This window comes from Uloborus diversus, chromosome 3 (assembly GCF_026930045.1).
Source record: "Uloborus diversus isolate 005 chromosome 3, Udiv.v.3.1, whole genome shotgun sequence".
Lineage (NCBI taxonomy): Eukaryota > Metazoa > Arthropoda > Arachnida > Araneae > Uloboridae > Uloborus > Uloborus diversus.
Window position 1 is genome coordinate 132,474,079 of NC_072733.1, and position 27,220 is coordinate 132,501,298.

Below are 27,220 nucleotides of genomic sequence, written 5' to 3' on the forward strand. Positions count from 1 at the left end.
CTTAATGGAATATTAGTAACTTCAGATCACTTCTCAGTGTTGTTACTGAGTTTTGAGCGCAGAGTTATCACATTTCCGTTCACCCCCCAAATGTGGTGCGACTATTGGTATTATTTATGAATACAACATCTTTATGAATTATATCGTTTTATGTTTTATATTATTTTCTGCAAATGCTAGGATGATTTTGGTAGAATGTAACTCAAGAGTAATAGCCGAAATAGAGTAATCACAAAGCAGTCGAGGAGTAGTAGCGATCAGAAAATTGTATTCTTACTACTTCAAATTGAATAGCGATGAACCGCAAACAACCTTTGTGAGATTCAGGAAATAAAGATATAGCGTAAATCCAAAATAATAATGAAAAAGATAATACAAAAAAAATATATTTTTATGATACAGTTTAAAAAAAAATAAACGAAGAACAATAAACTATGCTGCTTGCGAAAAATAAAATTACCGCGCTTGTAAAAATACTTAATCAGAAGATGATCCCAAATCAAACAGATTCTGAACTATTATCTTTGAATTTTGGATAAATTTATAAATAAAATGTAAATAAATTATTTATTTCGTCAATTTTAAAAAGTTTAACAATCTACCATTGAAAAAAAAGGAAAGAAAAGAAAAAGCATTCCATTTAGCTTTCAAAAAAGTGCAATACGACTAGCCATATCGATATAAGACTGGTATTGAGGTTTCACAGTGCTTTAAATATGTCATGTTTACACAATGTTTGCCTGAACAGAACCCAAGCAAAGAGATCGTTGTTAAAATTTCCGGAGTGAATCACAAGTAAGACTAAATAAATTAAAGGACTTCTTTCACGAGATTTGATGCCTTAACAAATCTAATGCTGTATGTGATAGGTTAAGTTGCGCTGCAAATTTGTAGTACGCAATACTCCGCAATACTCCAAACTACTAGTTCCAAATAATATTTATTGATAAGTGCTGAGAAAGCTTGTTAGTTCAAGTATGGGTAAACTTGCTTATGATTTTTAACTATAATATCCAACGCTTGTGTTACAAATTGAAAACACTATTTTTTTACAAATTGGTAAAAAGAACATTTAAGAAGTTTAGTATCAAAGTTAGCTTAGTTCACTTTTCAAACTTTGGCGAGGCAAAGATATTCAAGAATTAGGCTCTTTTTCTTTCTGGAAACCCAATTTTTGACAAGAATTTTACACCTGATTGTACTACTAATCTCCTCAAACCGGGATAGTATCTACCAAGATAAATCTAATTAAGAATTCTTTGATTTAGCTGGCTTTTTGCTAAAATTTTAGAGGTGACATTTGCTACCGCCGAATTTGGCATGATTTTCTAAAGAAATGACGCAAAAATGGCAACAATTATGTCACCAAGTTCAATGCGGTATTTTTAAATACGCGATAATTTGTCAAAAGAATGCCGTAGTACCGACAAGATAAAGATAGCAAAGCTGGGATCGTGTTTGGCATAGCATTCTCCAGGACTCATGAGAAAGAAGTTCTTCAAAGATAATTTACATATTAGAAACTCCCTCCCCCCCCAAAAAAAGCAAAGTTCAAGTTTTTTTTTTCAGAGTATGTATATTACTATAAATGCATATGTTACTACATTGTAATTATAAGCAGAAATACAATGAAACCACTTCAACAAACTGCTGTGCACGATGGGTTTTCAGATTTAAGAGTATCTTCCGTTTAATATTTTTTAAATGATGTTTCTTCTTTTAAGAAGCTTATAGTTCACTTTTTCTAGCATGATGCTGTTTTTTTTCTTCAAAATTTCTCTTTGGAGCACCTTTAACATAATATGCGTGACACTTAAGACTTATGAATGAGAATTCTAAGACATGTTATTGCTTAGAAAGCTGGGAAAGGAACGATAAGATACTTGAACGAATACTTGAGAATAAAGCACAAAAAGTTTTAAATTTTTAACAGCTGCAGCAGAATTGAGAAACATTCATCATAGAATGTATTAAAAAGAGCACTTCAAGTCTTTAAATACTACAAAACCTTTTGATTTTAGAAATAGATGGTAAAAAAAAGTGTAGGAAAGAAAAACTAGCTTTAAACAAAAACAACTTTTATAAGTGGTGGAATCTGATTATTGATGGTAAAAATAAATAAAGAAATGACATTACAATTTCTTAGGATTTTAATGATTCATATTTGTGTGTTTTCCACTCGTTTAAGTTAAGAATTTGATTAAAATTATATTTATATATATATATATTATATATATATATATATATATATATATATATATATATATATATATATATATATATATATATATATATATATATATATATATATATATATATATATATATGTATTTAATTATTATGTATTGATATGTAGAAAATATGCAATACAGGGCATTATATTTTTGAAATATTTTATTCGTGCTAATTAATCATAAAGCAACCGTTTTTTCCCCACTTTTCAGCCAAGTAACACATTTGTTAAAACGGTTGTGCCTCTTGAAAACGAAGAAAGCTTTTTCTAGTAGTAAATGTGTAGTAAATGATATGTTCAGGTTTTTTGCTTGATTAGGTTTTTCGCAATTTTAAATCATTTATCACAAAGTTTAGAAAAGTAAGCAGTTTAAAAAAAAAGCTTATAAAACATCCACTTTAGTTTGAGAATGTTTGTATGCAAATTTAATCATAAAATGAGTATTTCTTTACATTGATTTCTTTCAGATCGCATATCATTTTTAATGAATGAAAAATAACAGGTTATTAAACATCGTTATCATTTTAATCCTCAGTTTTAACTTCCTGTCATTAACTTTCTATTACGGCCGCTATATTTAAATTAATCTCGAAGGATACAACTAGTTCATAAACTTCAAGACGCAAATATATTTTTTTTTGGAAAATCAAAAAGACTTACTACCAAACGGCACGAACTTGAGGGTCACGGATTTGGACAAAATTCTAGATATAGGTCAATTCCCACTAGGTATGAGCGCAGGTAAAGCGGTTGACTGCATAGGCCCTAGTTTGGCCATAATGGGGGTCAGAAGTTTAAAATTTGGACCCAGAACGCAACAGAGTTTCCTTTAAAATTACCATTTTTATCCATTTTTCTGCTACTGTACTGCAGTATGAGCCATTTGCATGCTTACCTTCAAATTAATTATGTTGGATCCTAATTTTTAATAAGCGGTTCTCAAATTTAAATTGGTTACTACTTTTGATTTCAATCCCTTGAATGACAATATAACATAGTTACAGGATATTTATCGTTTGCAAATTAAACTAATTATTTTCGTTTTATATTAATCGTGTGCTAGTAAAAAGTATTTATCGTTTGCTAATAAAAACATTTACTTTTACTGGATATTTATCGTCTGCTATCAAAGATACCCCACATTGATATGCAAAAATGGAGAGGAGAAAAAGCTCTGATTTATTGCACATGGCACACACGAAAAAAAAAAAAAAATGCAAGATCATTTCGACTTTTCAAATAACTTAGATAGTGCCCATAAAAAAATACATGTTCTCCCTTATACTCAATTTACTAACAAAAAAAGCCAAAGGTGATGGGAGATCGAACATAGTGTCGAAGTCTGAAATTCCAATGGAAACGTCATTGCATTTCTAGGGCCAAAATAGCAACTTTGGGCCCTCGTTGCAGCCAACCCAGGGCCTATGCAGTCAAACCGCTTTACCTGCACTCATACCTAGGGAAAATGGAATTATAGCTAGAATTTTGTCAAAATCCGTGACCCTCAAGGTCGTGCCGTTTGGTCGTTAGTTTTTTCAACTATTAACACAAAATAGTATATGAAAACAAAAAAAAAGCAAAACAGGTCATTGAAAAAAATTTCAGACACATTATTTCGATAAAAATACAATAAATAAAATAGTAGAAAACTTATCTTATTTTCAAAGTAAATCTAGGAAGTTATTCCCTACACTGTAAAAGAAATCCGGAAACGTTTCTGAGTATATCGTGCAGCTGTGGTTCATGAAAGTTTCAAAAACGTTTCTGAGTATTTCGGAATCCTCTTTCTGTAATGTCCAGAAACGTATCTGAGTATTTCGGAATCCTCTTTCTGTAATTTTCAGAAACGTTTCTGAGTATTTCGGAATCCTCTTTCTGTAATGTCCAGAAACGTGTCTGAGTATTCTGTGCAGCTGTGGTTCATGAAAGTTTCGAAAACGTTTCCGAGTATTTCGGAATTCTCCAAACAATTTTCAAAAACGTTTCCGAGAATTTCGGAATCCTTTTTCTGTGATTTTTTCTAAAATATAATTCTTTATTATAGTATTGCATACCATATCAGTTTCAATTCTTTCATATCTAAGAGCAATAATACAAGCAATTTTCGAATCATTCGTGGATTTTTTTTTTTTTTTTTGAATTTCTAATGACAAATAGCATGGTTAACAGCATAACATATGCACAGTTATAAATTTTTGAAAAAATATGAAATAATATAGTAGTTTCATTCCTAATCACAAAATCGTCGGGGAATTGGAGGGGGGCGTACCTTCTCAGAAGTGGGATTGTTTGTTAAACAATATTAAACTTCAGTTTTTCTCTCAATATTTTCAAGACAAAACTATCAACATATTGTATTTTTAATGCAGAACTTAAAAACATATCTTGTATCAAACTTGATAGCTTTTATCTTCGGATAAAATTTGACAGGACTTACCTACCCTTCACGTTCCAGAATTCGTTCACCTCAAGTCAATTTCTCTGACGAACAAGGTGTACCGAAAAGTACCAACAGAGAAATTGATGAATTTAAATATGACACCAAGTCCCCCTGCTGGAACCATTCTGGTTGATTCTTCTGTTCTTGCCCTTTTCCAGCTCATCACAAATATAAATACTTATTCAAAATAGGTTACTGATTTTATTTTTACAGTGTAAACAAAATGCAATATATATTTTATTTATTAAAACATTGAACTCTATTACATGATTATTCCATTTCATATATACGAGACCCCCCCCCCCCACCATAAGAGTGATGGTGCACCCATAAAATGCTATAAAGCCCCCCCCCCCTTATTAAAGCAACCCCCTGAAAATGTCAATGGCACAGTCTGCGTGGTGAACGCCCCTCGTCTTCTCCCCATATGTACATTGTATATTAATAACATAGTTTTTTAAAAATGATCACTTTTAAAACAATGACATGAAATAATATTACTTTTTATTTTTGGATGTAAATGCAGCTGTTCCATTTTTGCCACTGACTCATTCCTCCTGACTGTCCTACACTAAACTAGCATGCATGCAGTAGGTACTGTCCTGAGGAAGACAAATTATAGGGACTTGTTTCTTAATTTAGCCGAGGTAAATAACCCCTACTTTTAATTTTAGGTTTAAGCTCTTGTTTATTGCATATAGTTTAGCATATGGTGCGTTTGGCCCAATGTAATGCATATATTAGAGCTTAAACACTCTCTATTTAGTAAATAGTTTAATATCTTTTGGTCTTTTGACCATATTTATCGAATCTTCCACGGCTGATGAGCACCGAATTCAACCTTTCAACTTTATTCTAATATTTGCTACTTTTAATTTTCTTTTTCTCATTGCTATTCATTGCTTGTGTATTTCATATATATACAAAAATACATTATTGAGAAATAATTCTTGTTTGTTATATTTGCAGCTTCTTTCCCTTAAGGGCAGGTACATTGCAACTAAAATAAATCGTACTAATGAAGCTCTGCTGAGATAAATAATATTTCATATATAATATAAATTATAAATCAAAGTATCATATACATTATAAATCAAAGTATCATATAAATTATAAGTCAAATACTTTAATATGGTGTAAAAATACAAAATTATTTTATTAAGTCTTTTTTTTTTTTTTTTTTGCTTTTGGTAAAATTGAGGTTCGTAAAACGAAAAAAAATGAAGACACTTTTAAATACATATATGTATCTATTTGTTAAAGAAATTAATACACATTTAACTAATTTAAAGCGTTTCGCTAATGCAAATATTTAAAGAGATATCGTCATTTAGATAATACTGAAGCACTATGTTCCTAATTACAAGAGATTTTTTTTTTTTACTTCATACAATCTAGCTACACTGTTTACAAGAGAATGAAAACATGCAACCTTAAAGACGAACTATCAAACCTGACAATTTGCATATTATAACATTTAATTCATTATGCTTGATACATAAATGTTCAGCCAAATATTAACTGAGATTGACACATAAAAACAAAGTATACAATAACACTTATTTAAAGTTTTTTATAATCTTCAATTCATAAATTTTACAGAATAAAACTAGACACACTTGCACTTTAAATATGTGTTCTATGTAATGTAAAATATTTTCAAATTGCAATAGTTCACAACGAAAAAATGATACTGAGGAAAATAGTTTTTTTAACGAGATTTATATGAACTAAATCTCTTTAAAGTAATAGAGTTGCAAAGCGACTTACCTATTCGTCGGTGGTGGTCTTTTGCAGGCTTTGGTCACCAAAAAGGTGATTTTTATGACAGAATAAAATTCTGCCAACAAAAATTACCCATTTGGTAGAAAGAAGAAAAGTATCCAAGAAAAAAGTAAATTACCTACACAAGTTATGCGACGCAACGAATTTACATGGCGTCCTCTCGGCAGTTATTTGGTTTTTAATTTCAGTTTGTATTCCTTCCGCGAGCATGCGTCGACAAGTTGCACTTCGTACTTAAAAATAAGTGACATAGCTTCAAATTCAATCTCATGACGATACATAAGCAAGAAAATATAAGACTTTAAAATTATCTTCAGTGAATTCATGCGAGGAACAAAATTGCTACTAATCCCCTTGATGAGTGTTACTTCGCATACATGAGTCAGCACTTGTTTTCATTGCGTGCTTTCGAAAGTTTCAGTTTGGATTTGCTGCTGGACTATAAAATTGCCGTGTGAGCTGCGCATGCGTCGACTCTTACTTTCTTGCTAAACGGGAAAGGTTTTTGATTATAGCAGAAAACTGCTGAGGGCGTACGAATCTGTGTATTACGGAAAACTTTTTTGTATATTCAGAGAGTTTTCCGAGATTTTTTACAATGTAGCTTAAACTGGCGATCCTAATGCATTCTTTAAAAAAATGAGCATAGCTCTCAAGACAAAATGTTATTTTTAGAGCCCCTCAAATGCAAGACATTGTACTCGATGTACAAATTTACTTGAAACACTTCAATCCAATATTTTAACCATTTATTTCATCTGCAAAGTATATTTTGTCATACAAAGAGATTTTAATATTTAATCATTTGAAAATGTCCATCTCATTTGTCATTGAAGGGCGTCATTTTTCATATCAGATGCTACAAAATGGCACGGAAAATTTAACAAAGTGAACAAATAGCAAAAATACTACACACAAGTGTTTCAAGTACATGCGCCTACTACAATTCTTTGAAAACCGAAACTTTCTGTTTTGTACTAATGAAGTCACAGAATTAAAGTTTTTTATACCAAATTAATAACCATACACTGTTCTGTTTAGTTTTAAATATCACATAAATCAAGACCTTAACACCAATATAAACATTCGCAGAATGTTATACCTTTTGTTCAACTTTCCGTTGCAAATTAAAAACTTACACTTTTATAACACTGTACGTAGTTTTCTAAACACATTCTGAAATTATTTGCAAAGTAAACTAAAACCCGAAACCACTTATTAGATCCCGCAAAGAACAGATGTTAAAAACAGAGCACAAAAGACGCTCCCAATCCAAAAGATGATTGCAATTACTGTTTTCCTTGATGCGTATAAAGCAAAAGTAATCTCATATTTTCGTGAAAGGGAAACATTTTCGATTGTGACAAATTTAAAGAAAATTTCTTTGGGAGAAACTAAATAGGTAATTTAAGTTAATTTTAACCTTTTTCATTTATTTAGCATTTCAACACTTTAAATTGCGTAAACAGTAATTTAAAAGGAAAGCCGTCTTTTTAGCATAGTCGTTTACTTTTCTATCATTTTGTAGATCTTTTTCGATTCATCAGTAGCATCAGCAATTCAAGACATAAATGCACGACCCTATTCAAATAAAAGCTCTTTCCTCCTATCCAATTGCTTTATGCAAATTCCGTGAAAGTTCCGTTATATTGACGGAGAGAGCTTAAAGCAAATAGAAGTAGAAGGACATGGGTCTTAAAATTAGGGAAGAACTCACACGCAACAGTTCCAGACTTAATAAGAGCAAGCCGAGAATTTCAGAGGGGGGAGTTTAACCCCGCCCCCTCTTTTAAGCTATTATGGAGGGAATTGTAATGGTCCTATGTCGTGAGAAATCCGGCAAAACGTGGGTCAATCCAATAAAGTCCTATAGTGTGAGCAAGTGCAAAGTTCCACTCCAGCACGACTGCGAGAAAGTTTCTTAAATTGTTCCCCTTTTGTTCTAAATCTATAATGCATATAATTTTCTCCGTTTGTGATTTAAGCATTATTTATGAAGTCTGGTTTTCCTTCTTCTTAGATTTTTTTTTTCATTTATGTTTCCTGATGTTTTCATTTACTATTCCGCGAAATTACTCTATTTAAGACGATTTGAGAAAGCCGGCTGGAACCACAATTTTTATTACTGTTGAGATGAAGCTTTAAAAGTAGTAATTCACACTGAGATTAAGCGTTTAATGTTGCACTAGCAAGAACTTATATATATAGAGGGAGAGAGAGAGGGGGAGGATTTTGCTTTAGTTGTCTGCGTTAAATAACGAATTCTTATTCAAAAAGCATAATTTCATTTAAACAGTTTATAACTCAAAAAAATAAAATCGTTACACATCATCTATATAATACAAACAACACATACTTTACTAACATAAAAAACAATAGCTCTTGATACTTTCTGATATTTCTATTTAACATAACAAAAAATAAAAAAGAAAAGAGTCAAAAATCACTTGACCCAGAATATAAGGATTTGTGCGATAAAACTCCGCATAAACTCACACATACTAGGTCTTATAAATTAAAAGTGGAAAAATAAAAAAGGAAAACTAATGTCGGATTGACCAAACTTCGCTCCAGGGCTTAGTAATATAAAAAAAAATGTAGCTTAATAAAAAAAAAAAAACATAGGAAAAAATGTGCCTTCCTAACGATTTCTTGGGTTTTCTGACATACATGTATTTTACAACCCAGGAACGTTTTATAAAGTATATCTACAATTAGGAATAATATGTTTAACCTTCTGCATACGTGCGTTAAGTCTTGATTTTTAACTTAAGGTACCTAACACATAATAATGAACGAACAACAATTATTTTAAAAGTACATTACAAAATATTTTTTCGAAGCGTGAGAGAGAATAAAATCTAATGAATTGTTCGCTACAACAGTAATGGTTGGCTTTCGTGTTGAAGCATTGTATATTCGTAATGATCTCTCAATTTCATTCAAAAGAAGAACTTCTACCAAATACCAAAAAAGTGTTAAATTCTAATTTCATTTTCGCATTTTCATGTTCTTAAAATGTGTCTTGTTTTCAATTTAATTACCGGCTCAAAATAAATGAATAGTAATGTAACTTCAAAGAAAAGAAATGGAAATGTTTTAATATTCCACACATTTCTTTAACTGCAATCAATATCATCGAAATACTTTACTGTAAAAAGAGTAATAGCTTTTCTCGGTACGTACAAGGACGGAATATGTGAATGAAAAGGAAGTCCTTAAGAACTATATAGAACTTAATTAAATGGCGAACTAGGATTCAGTTTTCATTTTTAAAAATTAGCAATTAAAGTTTTCTTTAAAAGTAAATTTCCTTTGTTAGAAACAAAATCAGTTTTTCCCGTATGAACGTATCAGTTTTATACGTTCAACATTTATTTTTTTCTTAAAACTAATTGGTTTTTAAGAATCTTTTTTTTTAAAGCTGGACACTTTTGATAGTTGATGTCTTCAATTTTCGTAAAAGTTTCAGGATGTGTTAGTGGTACTATGATAAGAAAAAGTGAAGTTTCTTTTTCTAAAAAAACTGATTTGTTTGTCCTTGAGTAGAGGTCAAAGTATAAGTTTGTGAAAAAAAAAAAAAAAAGCTAAATATATGATTGCTTTGCTTCAAAAGCAATGAGCGAACCAAGCCAATTCCTACAAATGTGGATACTACTTCATACTAGGAACATGCTAGCATTAATATTTTGGTGGCTCATTCATGACTTTGGGGGCAAAGATCAATTGAAACTGCTACTTTTTAAACTTTTTTTTGCCTTGTTTAGGCCCGGATATCTGCTAAAGCCGTGATTAACCCTCAGAAATAAGTATATGATCAACTACTCACCACAGTATAGTATTATGAAAATTATAAAATAGTTTTCGTTTCTCTTGACTTTAGTAGTTAAGCGATCTTAAAGTCGATGATTTGTTTTAAAATACCCAAGTTCAAAGGTCAATAACTTTAATCGCGACGGGTCAACAACTTTGGGACACAATTGCAGTTATAGTCCGATTTTAAGGTCCATGTTAAAAACCCATGGCAACTAATCAACTTTTTGTAATTACGCGATCTCAAAGTACATAATTTGAAACAAAAACATCACAGCTTTAGGTCAATTACCCTAAAACGCCTGAGTCAATAACTTTGAGCAAGAGCTGTAATTATGCTCTACGTGGTGCAGTTTTAGACTCATGTCAGAAAACCATGAAATCTAATCATCTTGCTTAATTAAACGGTCTAAAAAATGATAATTTCAGTATAAAATAGCGTTTTTTTTTTCAAGAGTTAAAATGCTTGCTACTCAAAATCTTATGAGCTCAAACTTATATAAATACTAGAACAAATCAACAGATTAGTGTACTTTAAGCTCCCAAAATTTCATTCTTCCAGTGTAATACAATTTTCTGTAACCTTGACCACAATATGGCAATTCTTCTCACAAATCTGATCCCCCATTTTGGGGCACTATATTTTGGAGATCCTAGATCCTCAGGATTCGGCTCTCGGAAGCTGAAATTAGCTTCAGGTTAGTTTCAAAGACATTTCTTCGCCTCGATAAATTTCATCCCATTCGGGGATGATCGAGCGGGGACAGTTTGAAAAATCAGGTCACGTGGAATCACTCCGACATAATCATTATGCACATTTCACCTGCATTTTTTGTTATTGTCTAACAAACCTGTAGTTTTTTTTTTTTTTTTTTTTTTGACGTTAAAAGTTTATTACTAAGTAGTGTAAATGCAAATTCTACAGTAGTTATGAACTCAATCTCTTACCTAATTGCAATTCTCTTACTAAAATATAGCATTGATTTATGAACATTATAAAGTCAAAAATATCAAAAGATGCATTTGAATCGTCACAATGTTATATCCGGGTGATTCCACGTCAACTGACCTAAATTTCTAGAACTGTCCCTGCTCAATCATCCCCGAATGGGATGAAATTTTAAAGAGGTATAGAGATGTCTTTGAAACAAACCTATGCAAATTTTCAGTTTAAGAGATCCAAATCCTGAGTGTCTAGGATATCCAAAATATAGTGCTCCAAAATGGCGGATCAGATTTGTGAAATGAAGTGCCATGTTGTGGTCAAGGTTACAGAACATTTTATTACACCGGAAGCATAAAATGTTGGGAGCTTAAAGTACATTAGGTTGTTGATTCGTTCTTGTATTTATATAAGTTTGAGCTCATAAGATTTTGAGTAGCAAGGATTTTAACTCGTGAAAAAACGTTATTTTATACTGAAGTCATCATTTTTGAGATTGTTTAGGTAAGTAAGATGATTAGATCTCATGGTTTTCTGACATGAGTCTAAAACTACACCACGCAGAGCATAATTACAGCTTTTGCCCAAAGTTATTGACTCAGGCGTTTTAGAGTAATCGACTTAAAACTGATTCTTTCTGTTACAAATAATGAACTTTGAGACCGCGTAATTAAAAAAGTTCATAAGTTGCCATGGGTTTCTAACCTGGACCTTAAACTACACCACTCAGACTATAACTACAGCCGTGTCCCAAAGTTGTTGACCCGTCGCGGTTAAAGTTGTTGACCCGTCGCGGTTAAAGTTATTGACCTCTAAACTAGGGCATTTCATTATCGACTTTGAGACCGTTTAACTACTAAAGTCAAAAGTAACGAAAGCTATTTTATATTTTTTTTAGTACTATACTGTGGTGAGTAGTTAATCATTCATATACTTATTTGCGCACATATCCGAGCCTAAAAAAGCCAAAAAAAGTTTAAAAAGTTGCAGTTTCTATTGACCTTTGCCCTCAAAGCCATGAGTGAGCCACCAAAATATTTATGCAAGCATGTACCTAGTATAAAGTAGTATCCTTATTGAAAAGAATTGGCTTGGTTCCCTCATTGCTTTTGAAGCAAAGCAATCGTATATTTAGCTCTTCTTTCTCATGACCCTAAACTTTGACCTCCACTCGAGGGCCAACAAGTCAAATTAGAGAGGAAAGAAGTTTCACTTTTTCTTATCACCATACTAGTAAAATATCCTGAAAGTTTCAGGAAAATTGAAGGTGTCCACTATCAGGCCCCCATTCACTTTGTCCAGCTTAAAAAAAATGACTCTTAATTACGAAAATTACTTTTTAAATAAATAAATAAATATATATACACAACATGAGATACATAATCTAAATATAAATTCAAAGACATTGAAAAAATGAAAGAATAAATAATAAAGTTTACTGTAATGCCAGCGCAAAGCTGCTAGAAACAAAAACAGCACAAATATATTCATGAATAAACAATCTAAATAAAATTGAAGATTCAAAACACAAGAACATAAAAATGAAAAAAGGTGAACTAGGGACCGACACTTACTCAAGGTGAGGATCGGTCCCTAAGTTAACAAAGCCCTTTCTGTTTAGCAAGAGGGAAGGTCCCAATAACTTGCTACCCTCCTCGAGAGCCTTGGAGGAAAATTGAACAAGAAAACATACCTGGAAAATAAGTAACGAAAGCGTATTCAGGTGAACCATCAGAAGGACTTTTTCCATTCCTAGGGCTTTCAGATACGTTGATGACCTCATCATTTTCAATTATCACAAATTTTTAAATGATTCCAAAAGTATCTATCCTCCTGAATTAGAACTTATTTAAACCAATGATAAAATTCCTCAATCTTTTTATTTAAGTTACATTAGAAAAGTAAGGAATTGCCCAGCAGAGTGAAGTATAGCGCAATTGTATTATTGTAGTAAGGCCACCTAAGCTACGAAGGTTTGTTGGGATCTATCCTGAAATTTTCTGATGTAATTTCCGGTCCAGGTTGTATTTGCATTATTTTTATTATCATTTTTTTTTTCAACTCCGGTTTTTTTCATCTCCAGGTTTTTTCAACTCCATGTTTTACAAACCCAAGTTCTGCTGCTGCCGTGTCTTAACTGCATGTTTGCCTGGCACGTGCAGATCATTTCTTTTTTCAAGGTCTACTTTCTGATTGTTGGGCCGTGGTAGCCCGATCGGAAGAGTGTCGGATTTGGGGCCGGAGGGTCCTGAGTTCGAACCTCGATGGTCGAAGATCCACGGTCGTCATTAAAGGGGACTGGGCGACGTTAAATATGCTCGTGGTCTCAATGTCCTCCAAGTGAAACGATACCTCTGGGGGTGCTAGCACCAGGTAGCTATTAGCTCCTGGTCTAGTTCTAAATTGTCATTAACTGTTCGATCCGATGATGGTGCTGCCATCTATCGGTATAAAAAAATAATGGAGGCAAGGCACTTAGTATGCAGTCCTCGACATAAATACAGTTGTAGTCAGTTGTGACTCGGAATCGAATCGAATTTCTGATTGTTTCTTCCTTTTGATGGTTCACCTGAATACGCTTTCGTTAAGTATTTTCCATGTATGTTTTCTTGTTCAATTTTCCTCCAAGGCTCTCGGGAAGGGTAGAAAGTTATTCGGACCTTCCCTCTTGCTAAACAGAAAGGGCCTTGTGAACTTAGGGACCGATCCTCCCCTTGAGAAAGTGTGTGGTTCACCTTTTTTCATTTTTATGTTCCTGTGTTTTGAATTTTTAATTTTATTTATATATATATATATATATATATATATATATATATATATATATATTAATGCGGTAGATGCAAATTTCAATCATCTTGGGACTCAATTGACTAAGTTATATTTGTTATATTTAAAATGACTGCTTAATAGGGTAATTTTGATCGATTTGTTTTATGCAATATTTTTGTGCAGCGCCTATCTGCCGCGCACAGGGGTGAGTGTACAGCTGGTTTACACAAGGATGACCAAAAGATTCAAACCTTCGGTTTTGCAGTATTGCGTAGGAAGCACCACGAGATCGCATAATCTATTCAACACAATTTTTCTAGCAGTGCAATTCAAAGCATATCAAACGATCTGCAATTAAAATTGGTTTGTGCAAACATTTCCCAATTTGTGTCGATAATGCTAAGTGTGTTATATGTATGTTAATGTGTTCATAATATAAATATAAACTATTAAAAATATCTAGATTGAGCTGAAGTTCAACATCATATGTTTCGAAAGATATGATAATTTTTTTCTATATTAAATCTGACAGCAAAGTATGATAGGTTACATGAGTAAGGTAGAATTCATGTCAATTCAACAAGGAGCGTAACTTGATGGACCGCACTTGATATTTTTTTTTAATTTAACATATGTTAATTTATAAAAAAAATTAAAAAAAATATTTTTTTTTTTTTTTTTTTTTTGTTTTGCCCAAAAAGCTCCTGGTTCGAGATACAGGCCGCCGAAGACAGCGGTCCTGTCATGATTTCTTACTTGAGATTTTCGTCGAAATCTTTAAAGTACATTATCTCACAAACGGTAGAACATATTTTGTTGAATGTCAATTTTAAAATTTTTCATTTTTTTGCTGTTTATTAGTATCACTGAGCATTACGTTTCATGAAAAGGAGAACTTCCACTTTTTCGTTTAACAGATTTTAGATGCATTTGAAAAAAAAATGAAGGTTTTTAAGAAATTCTTTACGTAATGGCAGACCTGAAAATTCAAAAAAAAAAAAAAATCGCAACAAGTGGCCATAAAACACATTTAATTAAGTTATGTAACGAAATTTGTATTTTGAATCTCCACTTTATCCAGGAGTTCTATTTTTTTTTCAAAACAAGAACGCGGTCTCCAGCCGATTCGCTGCATTTCCCCACGCAACCTTTCAGCGTAGCGCTGAAAGAATCATTAAGCGCAATATATGCCATCTTGTTCTCTCTAAATTCAATAATTTATGCTATGTGACTAAATTAAAAGTGTTTTCTGGCCATTTGCTGCGGGCAAAAAGGGAATTTTCAGGTCTGCCTTTACGTTAAAGTTTATTTAAAACCCTCATTTTTTCAAATGCCTCCAAAATCTGTTAAACAAAATAGTGGAAGCTCTCCTTTTCAGGGAACGTAGTGCTCACTGGTTCTAATAAAATGTAAAAAAAAAATGAAAAAATTTGAAATTGATATTTTTGAGAAAAATAAAAAATAAAAATGTTTTTAAACTCTTTTTTCTTTCAAAAGACTGAAAAAAAAACTAAATAACATATTTCAAAATGCAGCAAATGCTTTTAAACAAGAAAAAATATCCTTTTAAATAAAACAAACTGCAACAAAATATGTTCTACCGTTCCTGAGATAATAAACTTTAAAGATTTTGACGAAAGTGAGAAATCGCCCCCCAAAGTGAGTTTCCCAAGTGAGAAATCGTGACAGGACCGTGACAGTCTGTTTCTCATTCCAAGATTTTTTTGGGGGGCAAAAAAAAACGTATTTCTTAATTTGTTTATGAATTTTAACATATGTTAAATTAAAACGAGCTGATGTGTGCATCACATGACTTCCTTTTACTCCAATTTAATGTCATTTCCACATTTTTGGCAATTTTAATGTGATTCAATTGTTTACTCTCTAAATATCACCAACAGTAGACAAAGTGAAACCAAATAAAATAAAAAAAATCGCCAAATCACGGCAAAACTTGGCGACCAAAAGACTGGCGATATATCGCCAAGTGTCCGACAAATTATAACACCACTTGAGTTTACATCGAAATTAAAACAATGATTTCCCCACAAAAAGAGGCAAAAGACCCCCTTAGGAACATCCGAATGCAACCAAAAGAGAAGGTGCACAACTAGACCCCACTAGGAGTCTACGTGCCAAATTCCAATTTTCTCGGACATACCGTTTTTGAGTTATGCGAGATACATACACACATACACACATACGCACATACATACGGACGTCACGAGAAAATTCGTTGTAATTACTTCGGGGGTCGTCAAAATGGATATTTCGGGTGTCTCTACGTTTCTAGGCATATATCCACGTGTGGTTGGGTCGAAAAAAAAAAAAACTCAACATTAATTCGGGGGTGAGCAGAATGGAAATTAAGGCCGAATTTTGAGTGAAAATTTTTTCGCGAATACAATACTTCCTTTTTTTTGAAAAGGACGTAAAAATCAGAGACCATCAAGTTACGCCCCTTGTTGAATTGACATGGATTCTACCGTAAGAATTTTGCTGCTAGTTATTACATGCTACATGCATATTGAAATTTTGTTTAAAAACACTTAGCAGAGAGTCAAAAATACCAATTATCACTCCTACAGTATAATTTTAACGACTGTCACTATTGATGTTTCAAATTCTAAAATTTTATGTACAGTTATTTATACTATATTTATGTATATTTTTACCATTTTTTAAATTACTTTTTTTTTGTTTGTTTCTCCATACTGCAATATCACTTTGAAACAACAAATATGTACTCTTTTTGGCTGTTTCTATTAGACTTATTACGCAAAAGTATTTTTTTTAATTAAAACATTCATAGCAGACACTTACTTGTTGACTATTTAACTTACATGGCGAATTTAAAATAGCAGCTAACTTCAAGTTTGAAATAATTTTTGCATATTTAAATGCTTATTGTTTACATTATATGCATTTATGATTGAAAATATTTGCTCTCACATGCATTTTCAAGAGATTCAATTTTCAATAAGAATAAAGTATAATTTGTACCATCATGTTTCCCTTTGAAAGATCATTACTAAGATTAAATTACTTTTATTTTGTTATGGTTCAGACGTTGCAAACTATCTTTGAGACAAGAAAAGGAAAAACCTCACTATCATACGGTTGTTTACGCAAAATTTTTTCTTGTTTTATGTAAGTTTCACGGCAACATATTCGCACAAAAGGAAGTATCTATATACTCGAACTACCTATTGAGTCTTAACCTTTTTTAAGCGAAGTAAAAGAGGATGTATGTCAGAAACGATGATTTGCTGGTTAGAACCTATGAAAGAATGATATCCAATCTCGAGCTGCATCTTTGAAAAGAGTGAAGGCTGCCTTTTATATCGTTCCATCAGAATTGAAAGGCGGAATTTCTTTCTTCTGAAAGAACTGACACTTCATACTTGATAAAGAACTATAGTACGCTACATTTTTCCCGAATATTCAACTAGACCATTTTCCAAATTTTACCTAAGAAGACTAATGCAAAATGTCAACGCATTATTATGTCACTTGTCTAGAAAAGGTGGAATTTAAGGCGGAACTTTATTTGGAATAAAAATGTTTTTTTTAAAGATATATATATATATAAATTTATTTATTTATTTATTTATTTTTTTTTTGAATTTAAATGCTTCTAGCATGAAAAAGATGCAATAAATGTAACTTGTTTGTTATATAACTAATAGTTTAGTAGAAATGAAGTATAATTCACTTTTTTTTATTTCAGTGATAATTTTTAAAACGTCTAGAAATAAAACTGGAATAGGTTATATTAACAGTCACTTTACTGTTTTTACATGCTAAGAATGTAACAGACTAATAAGCACCCTTTTATAAACGCTTTGTAATAGATAACCTTTAGAAACATAGAACCAGTTCGTTAAAAATGATTTTAAAATAAAGTTTTAACATATATTCGACATTGAAAAAAAAAAGAAAAACTGAAATCTGCTTCACATATATGAGGCAGTAAGAAGCATAAGGATGTAAGTAGACATTTTTAAGTTTCGAGAAAAACGCGTCTAAAGATATGGTCCTAAGTAGGATTTCATTGAAAAGTTTTTCTAAATCATGCTATATAACAGCAACTGCCAGGGCAACTAGTACTATTTATTGCACCAAGACAGAGGAGAGGTTCACCTACCATTTGTATTCGTTATCTCCAAATTTTTAGCTTTGTCATTTACATTCCTTTGTCTCTCACTGCCTCATATGTGCAATATTTCATTTGTAAAAATCTTTTATTCTTCTTGAAAGGTGTGTCGGTTATTAATGATTCAATTTTCTTTTAAAAAAATAATTTCCTATAGCGCTGGCTATGGTTCAAGTACAGATCAAACGCAAATGAAATCTTTTGTGACAATAAGGAGTACATTTCGTCCCCATAGAGCAACTGTAAGACATCTTATCCTGGGAAAACGCTAAGATATCCTACTGTTGCTCTGAGGCGACGATTTAGTCGTGTATTTATACGTAAATATTTCTTAAAATGTAAGAAAACTACACTAACTTTAAATAAAAAATGAATCAACAAATAGGCAGTCATGGTACTGCAGACAGAAATGTTTGTGTGTGGAGTTTAATTTTCACTTGGAAATTAATTGTGATGTCAGAAAATAAAATTTTATAATTTTTAAATTTTAAATATCAGCTACAATCTAGTTTTTACGTTTATCTAGTTGTTACGTTAATTATATGGGTGATTCTCCAAAAACCTCCCACCACATATTTTTTTAATAAAAATGCTGAAAAAAAATTATGCTTATTCTTTGTTAGGGACTTAAGAGAAAAATAGAGGGAACTCATTTGAACTATGTTACACCCTCAAAAGAGGAGGTAAAATTTTCATGCAGCAGGAGACTGACAAGCAGCACCAGGAGAGTTCCATAATAAATATCTTCATGGGTTATCTAAAATGTAACTATAGTAATAAAGAAACAACTGAAGCCTAAATCAAAAAGTATGGTTATTAAATGACAAAAGAAGTTTTATGTAAAACCTCCCTTAACGGACACCTCCAATTTCTTTGAGTACAAGTCCCACATAGGTTTTCCCATGCGATAAAAGGTTTGAGGTCCTTTATTATTTACTCTGAATTACACTGCGAATAACGGACATTTATTTCAACGAAAAAAAATCGATTGCTACATTAAAACTTTCTTTAAGTTAGCCATACACAGTATGATAAAATTTACAAAAATAAAAGTTACCTTCTCTTGTACCTGCGAATTGTTTTATGGTTCAGGAAATACAAACATACTTCAAAAAGGGAATCAGCAATATTAATAACATATGATTTTACTTTTAATTTAAAGCAACTACGAAATTAGCAACTTTACTAACCTATTCGAGCAGCATTTAGATAAATAAATGACTAACCAATAAATCTCTTTTGGAACGATTCATCTGGACAACAACAAAAAAATATTAAATAAATAGAATTATTCCACTAATACATTTTTATTTATCGTTTGCCAAATTTAACTTTCTTTTTTCAATCAATCTTATTTTCCAACTAATGTATTGGAAATGAATCCTTCTGTTCTACGGGATGCATTAACAGTGCTAGAGAAATAATGCTCGGTGAGTGATATTTTAGGACAGGAGTATGACTGTTTTTTTAGGACAGGAGTATGACAATTTCCATACAAAATTGCCTGTTGCGTAAGCCCAGGATTATAATTAAGGTAACTATTGTTATTTTTCGATTCTAACCTCTTAGTTCAACTACACACTATATATAAGTAGAATTATTATTTTTATTTTATTTAACACAGAAATTTTGTCCGGGAGATCTACAGCAAAAATGCTACATAGCCATTTTTGAACTTTTAACAAAGTTTTAGTAAGAACAGCAGACAAATCATATGAACCTAATACTCAAGGAATCTAACAAAATGGTGATAATAAACAGTGTTGTATCACATCAAATAAAAAATTTCTTTTTGTAATCCATAATAGTTGAACTCATTCCTAGGACAGAAGAATAAGATGAAACCTGGAGACAAAGTTTTAAAACGATGTACTTTGATGATTTAATAATTTAATTTATTTAAAGATTACTATTTTACATTTTTAAGTATCCTGAATTTTGTGCGAAAAATTAAATTTGTGGAATGTTGATATAAAATTTTCAAATATATTAAGTCCTTTTGAAAAACGGATGGGGACACGCCAAAAGTGTGACTTTCGGGTTATTTAAAACTTTTGTAGAAGAAACTAAATGAGTTATTGTTTTAATAAGAATAGAATAAAATCAAATAAGTTATTTCTTACCATTAAAAAAAAACGAAAGTACTTTCTGAGTTAAACAATTTTTGTGTTAGGCTGCTCGGACATAATATTGTTAGGATTTTGGAGAATCACCTATTTACATTTTAGTATGGTTTATTTCAGTTCGTTTATTAAGTAAATATTGTTGCAAATATAGGAAATATTTGAAAAAAAAAAAAAAGCTTTTGTAATTCAGTTTTCCAAGCATAAAAATAATAAACAATACAAATGCTGAACTTTCCAAGTCAACAATTTACTGTATTACTCCTCTTTTGCCCACATGCCGAAAAGAGCCGACGTGACGTGAGATTGACTAGCCCTACGAAAAATTCGAATTTTGAGGCATGCCAGGTAATTCGAGGTTGATTTCGAAAAAAAAAAAAAAAAGAAAAAAAAACATTGAGCTCATGGATGACAAGACATTTGGCAAAAAACAAATGCCGGTTTGTTTGTCGTGTTTTTTATGCATTTACATGTACTATGCAATCTTTTTTAAGTGAATCATATGCAGCTGTATGTAACTGGTTCCGCAGGATGATATGAAAACGTTTTAGTGACGGGTTATTTGAAATTTAATTGTTTTTAAAATTTTAAAACATTGATTTTCAGTTTAGTTATATTTAAAATTATAAAGTTATCAGTTAAGAAAGTTTTTAAAGCCTTTTTCAAGAAAAAAGCCAAAAAGAAATCAGATTTAAATTTTAAAAAATCTGATTAAAATCAAAAATTTCCTTTTTTAAATTTATTATTATTTTTAAATATGACATTTTTTACCCTGATCACCATCGTTTTTATCATTATATTCAAAAACTGATACTATATTTTTATGGTAACTAACATAGGAAATAACAGCTTTGATTAGAATATATTTAAAAATCTTGTAAAGACTTCATAAGTTGTAGTTTTATATCGTTGTGCTAAGATTGCGATTATTGGATATCGTTAAATTGAATTATTTAATTAAAATTGACTTAATGATAGATTTTTATCATCAGCAAGGTTAATGTTAAAATTCCCTCTGAAAATTATTGGCAAATCATCAAAGCTCTTCACAATTTTATTTTGAAGTAATGCATAAACGTCTTCAGAAAAAATTAATAAATTTTCTCTCAAACTCTTGCATTGGGTTTATAGACTAATCCGGTAAATTATAAATAGCAACAAATATAATTAGCTGTCCATTTGCAGAGTGGCAACGACAGACACATGTATCACCAATATCAGAAACATTGTTTTTCCCACATCTCAAAAAGTACCCAAAGCGTCTAAAGACGTTTTCACTTAAAAATATTATATAAGCTTAAGCATGTTTTTTTTTTTTTTTTACTGACTCGGTTGAGGATCGAACACACGCTCACTCAGTAGTCAGATTACGAGATTCAGGCGCTGCTGACAGCGCTACCGAGGTACGCATTTCCCAAGGAAAGTAACGGAACTGAGGAAATTCGCGCATGCGTGTTCTTCCAAAAGTCGGCGGCGAGGAGAGGTGAAGGTGTCGCCAAATGAATGGTTTTTCCCCACCTCAAAAATGCTCAACGCGCCTAAAGAAGTTTTTATTTCTATAAATTTTATTTAGAGGACAGTTTAAATATACAATTAGTAAGAAGTTTAAAAAAAAATCCAAAATCAGTTAAATAACGATTCGCTATTAGTTAATATTTCAGTAAAAAATGGAATTTATTTACAAAAGCCATTCTTAGTCAACCGTTTCATCTAAGCAAATATAGGTTTACAACTTTACATTTATTATTCTTAAAGAAAAATATATTGTGTGCATAAAAAAAGTCAACAAAAACTTTTACTTTATTCATCTTTAATTATCTCAATGGAAGAGAAGTTCCCGGAAGCTTTAAAGTAGCTGTAAAATTGACAGCTTCTTATGATGTATTTGACGATATGTTTAATAGAAAAGTACATATTTTATATTTTTGAGAATATATTTTTACTTTTGATGTATGCACATTTCGCAATTTTTCTTTTATGTTCTTTTGGATTTAAAAACAATTCTTCATTTAACATAAAAAGGTTATATGATACAAACTTTTTGACACGCATCACTAAAAACGCACAATTAAGGTAAACACACCAATAGTGGTCAGTGCTTAATAGTGCATCGGTAGTGGTACCTTCAAGGTTTATATTTTCAAAGTTAGGATTCCAGAGTTCCCAATGTATTTAAACGTGTAAGAGGTTTGATGTACTTTTAAATCCATTGGGAGACCTGAAATCCTATTTTTTTTTTTTTTAAATAAACCTTGAAGCGGCCACTACTAAAGCATTGGCCACTATTGGTGTGTTTAACTTATATCAAAATAAATCTGTTCTATTGAAACAGGTTTTCTTTTTTTAAATTAAAAAAATACATAGTGAAAATTATTGTTAAATAATTATAGTATATTATTATTTTTAATAATACTCCTCGATGACTATTTTTTCTTAATTAAGAGTAAATTAATAAGTTTAAAATTATACTAAGGTTTTCAAGTATACCCTTTTACAGACGCGAAAACATCCTTTATGCTTTTTAAAAATCTTTTTATAATGCTTTGTGAAAAACAACATCAGACTTACCAGATATACCGTCATATGTCCACCAATCTTCCCAACTCGTCGAACCTCCGGAATACACGTAAGCACGGCTTCCTATAAAATAAACATGAATTATTAATAATTGTGAATTAAGGAAAGTAATAAACATTTGTTTGTTTCTAAAACTATTTTATATCCTTAGACATGAAATGCAAAATGCAATGACATACAGATAAACGAACCGATCTGTGACGACATGACTTCCTTTTCCGCCAATTTAATGATTTTTTATCAACATCTTCAGCATAACACCTGCACCATAACCTTACCTGAATCAGGTGCGTCACTCACATTAAGGAATTCAAAAACATTTAAAATATTAACCGGTTTGTCGCGAACCGACGCAAAAAAGCGTTTCAGAGATTACGTTTGCCAATATTGACAATTTTAACCTGATTCAAAGGAAAACTCTCTAAATATCGATAATAGCAATAAATTGAAACCAAATTCGAAAATTAACTCTTTTTGACAAATGCTTCTCCAACTTAGCAATGTATCGCCAAGTTGGCGATAAAACTTGACAACCAAAAGCTTGGCGATAAATTGTCAAATGTTCAGTAAATTATACCATAACTTGAATTTGCATTAAAAGTAACACTGAGTTTCCCCAAAAAAGGTATAAAAAACCCTTTTGTATTATTCGAATGCAACCAAAAAAAGAAGTGCACACTTAGACCCCCACTAGGAGTCTACATACCAAATTTCAACATTTTACGACATACCGTTTTTGAGCTATGTGAAATAAGTACATACTGTATAATATCAGTTATTAAGTACATATGATTTAGCAAACAAATTTTATGCTTCCCCAGTTAGTGGGGGAAATAACAATACGAAGAGCATCACATGATTAAATTAAAAAAAAGTTTTTTAATGATTCAATTATGTGACTATTAGATGTTGATATAGTTTTCATCATGTAATATACCATTTAAAGCTGATAAATATGCAAGAATCGGATAGTTAATTTAGCAACCGATGTACTTTTCTGAATTTCAAAAAAATGTATTCGATTTCCTTTCATATGTTTATTAAGGTATCTGTTTAGATCACCAGTGTGTATGAAGGTTCATTCCGAATTCATGAGACAATGCCTACTCACTTTTGCATTAATAACTTCAAAATTTACTTTTTCCTAATATATATGCTTTGTTATTAAAGTGTTTCTTCTCCAACAGTTTTCACATGCATTTTTAGGGTGTTCCGCCTTTTTTTCTCATCATTAAGTAATTCCTTCGTAACAGATGAGAAAAACTGCTTTAAACAAGCTTTAAATTTTCAATTTAAATAAGATCACACATAACATATGATGGTGGAAATGAGGTTTTTTTTTCTACAAAATATTGGACATTATTTAAGATAAGCAGCAATACATTACCGTGGCAGAATAACAAAAATCATCATTGTTTCGACTTGTCTTTCTATTTATGCCTATTACGTACACAACACAGATAATTCTTTGTAAAAACTATATTTAATGAAAAAAGTTTTAGAAGTAGTAATCTAACAAAAGGTTTTAGTGCCATGTAGCATATGCAAAAAGGAGAGCGGCGTAAGAGACTAACATTTGATCCTAAAAAGTCAAACAACGAATTAACTGCGCCAGTTAAAATAAGTATATATTTTTTTAAGTTTTGAGTCACAATGGTTCAACCTGCAACATACGGCTTTTATGCAGCCCGTCAAGTTTTCTGTCCCGTCGGAAAAAAGAAACATTAGTTTGAAATTGCCTTGTTGCAATTACCATTTTCTGGCGTATTTCAAAAAAAAAAGAAAATACAGTGTTTCTTTATCCCTCGCTGTAAGTGCTGTTCTTACCTTTTTTTTACACTAATGAAAAAATGAAAATAAGTCATTGAAATATCACGGTTTTATCTCTAAAAACAAACAAAGTTTTAGAAACTATAAACATATGGTTGATATAAAGCGATTGACTACGGATAGTCACGTTGAAAAAAACTGAAATGGTGTTGAAAATATTGCAAATTGGATAAAATCGTAGGAAGGTGCATAATACAAGATGTTATTGTGTACACATCTGTTGATTATCAAAAGTCGTCGGCTAGACTGATACTACTAAAGGCAAATATTTGTACTCTAAATTAATTTATACCTTATGTTGTGTGAAAGTGGTTTTTCAAAAATGTTATCTCTTGAGAAACATGAAAACAAGTATTAAAGTATCAAGAGAAATAATATTTCTACATACATACTAATATCGCTAACTTTCGCACTTAAATAATAAGGCGGAAAATATGGTTTAAATTCCTCATTTTCGATTAGACATGTGAAGTGTTTAAAAGTAAATAAAAAATGTAATAGTAAAACTATGTTAAAATTCAATAACGGAGAGTTTTAATAGAGAAATAAGACGTGCGTTTTTTTTTTTTTTTTAATATCAACGTAGTTTCAAAAATAATATTAAAAACAAGAAACTGAAATATTCCCTTGCAATAATATTTGAGTATGTTTGAAATCGTAAAAGGTTATTGACATAAATTGTTATAAATTATAACTATAATTCGATAATCCACATATGTGTCTCAACCAACAAGCTTTGCCAAACTAAGTCTTTTTTACTTTTTAAACAAATAAGGATTACCCTATAGATAGATGAAACTTCAGAAAAAAAAAATAATTTCATTTTTTAAAAAATTATTTAGCTATTTTCCAGATTGTATGTAGTACAGCTCGCTACATACTACTATTAAGTCGTAAATATGATGCATTAGTGTCTCAAAGTATGATCAACATTACGATCAACAACATCTGCGTTGCTCAAAACTCAATACACATGTTAAATTATGATCAACAACAGCATAGGGTACATATTGAAATATACCCGATACTGTGAATTTCGCAAGTTTTATCTTATTGCAAGATTCCATTATCATCGTACAACACAGAACTTCTTAAATCTATGCCTATATTTTCTTACTACACAAAAAAGCCTATTACTTGTTTTGTAAAACGTTAAAAATAAAAACTACTATGAACTGAAGTGTCGAGTAGAGGGGGAAGGACCGTTGCACTTATAAAGTTATACATGTAAAATAACTTCTTGTACTTTTGAATATACTGAATTAATTAAGATATAATCTGGCCAATGAAGGAATACTATTGCTCAATTTCATTTTCTTAAATTCAAAATATAAACTTCTTAACGCTACACTTAAATTTTCTTTCTTTCATTTCACATAAAACATTTTTTATAAAAGGCAAAAAATCAAAACTACTGTGTACTGCATTGCGTGCTGAATGGGTTGTTGCAGATTTACACATTAACTATGTGAGTCTGACTAGTAAATTAATATTTGAGCAGGATTTTATTTTGAGAAATTCAAAACAAACTTTTTAACTCTTCATTAATATTTTCATACTAATCATAAAAGCTCATAAACGTCTTATTTAAAAAAAATCAAAACTGATCAGAACAATTTCATTTTCAGAAATTTATATTGTCGTTAAAAGTTATAACAGTTGGTAAATGACATTAAAAACACGTTTTATATGTATAATCATGAAGGGAAAATGGGATAACTTTTATGGTTCTGCTTTAGGTTTTTTTCTATGTGTTTTAATAGGAAACTACAACAATCCAGAGCCTGAACTTATTTAACCTGTGAACGAACAGAGCATTTCAAAGTGATTTATAGAATAAAGTAACTGTTGCCTGTTCATCTGAGAAAAAAATTAACCTTATTTTAAAAAACAAATTACAGTCTGTTTATACTTACAAAATCATTCACGGGTTACCAAAACTGATTTTCTATACTGTTCAGTTGAAAAATTTCAAGAAAATTTGCTTCGGTAATAAGGCTTTGGACATTAAAATTTTTGCTAATTGAAACATGAGTGGTTGCTTTAAAGCTCAGTTGACTCTTTGTTTCATATGTTTAGCTATAATCTTTGTATAAAGAGATACTATAGAATTCATGAATAGTCTCTTTTTAATTTTTTATTGTTTAAATAATTTTCATTCGCTGTCTTGAATGTATCTGAGCAAAACTTGCAAATGTTAACATATTGCACGTTTGGATAAAAGTTGAAATATTTTAAAAGCTAGTTCTCGTCCAGAATGGAGTAATAAATATAATTTACTTATTTTTGCAAATAGCATGATCTAACTATATTTATTACCACGTACATAAATTGCTGATCGAAATAGAAATTATCTAGTTCAAGAAAAAATAACTAAATACAAAATTTAACGATATGCTTATCAAAGTGATATATTAAAAATTATCACTTTGATAAGCATATCGCTCTATATTCTTGTAAAACATAATTGTAAAGACAATATAATTTCATGGGTTATCACTTTAAAAGAAAATGCTCAGTTGTGTAGTATCTCAAAGAAGTTACACAGCAG

At 30.9% G+C, this 27,220-nt stretch overlaps 1 protein-coding gene across 2 annotated transcripts in view; it reads right to left on the bottom strand.

Annotated features, from left to right (window-relative positions):
* Positions 1-27,220, bottom strand: part of LOC129218563 (carbonic anhydrase-related protein 10-like) — a 489,515-nt gene that overhangs the window by 295,074 nt on the left and 167,221 nt on the right. For both annotated transcript variants that reach the window (XM_054852871.1, XM_054852872.1), the window contains exon 2: positions 22,831-22,902. In XM_054852871.1, the coding sequence (XP_054708846.1) occupies positions 22,831-22,902 (72 nt within the window). The remainder of the gene's footprint in view (positions 1-22,830; positions 22,903-27,220) is intronic.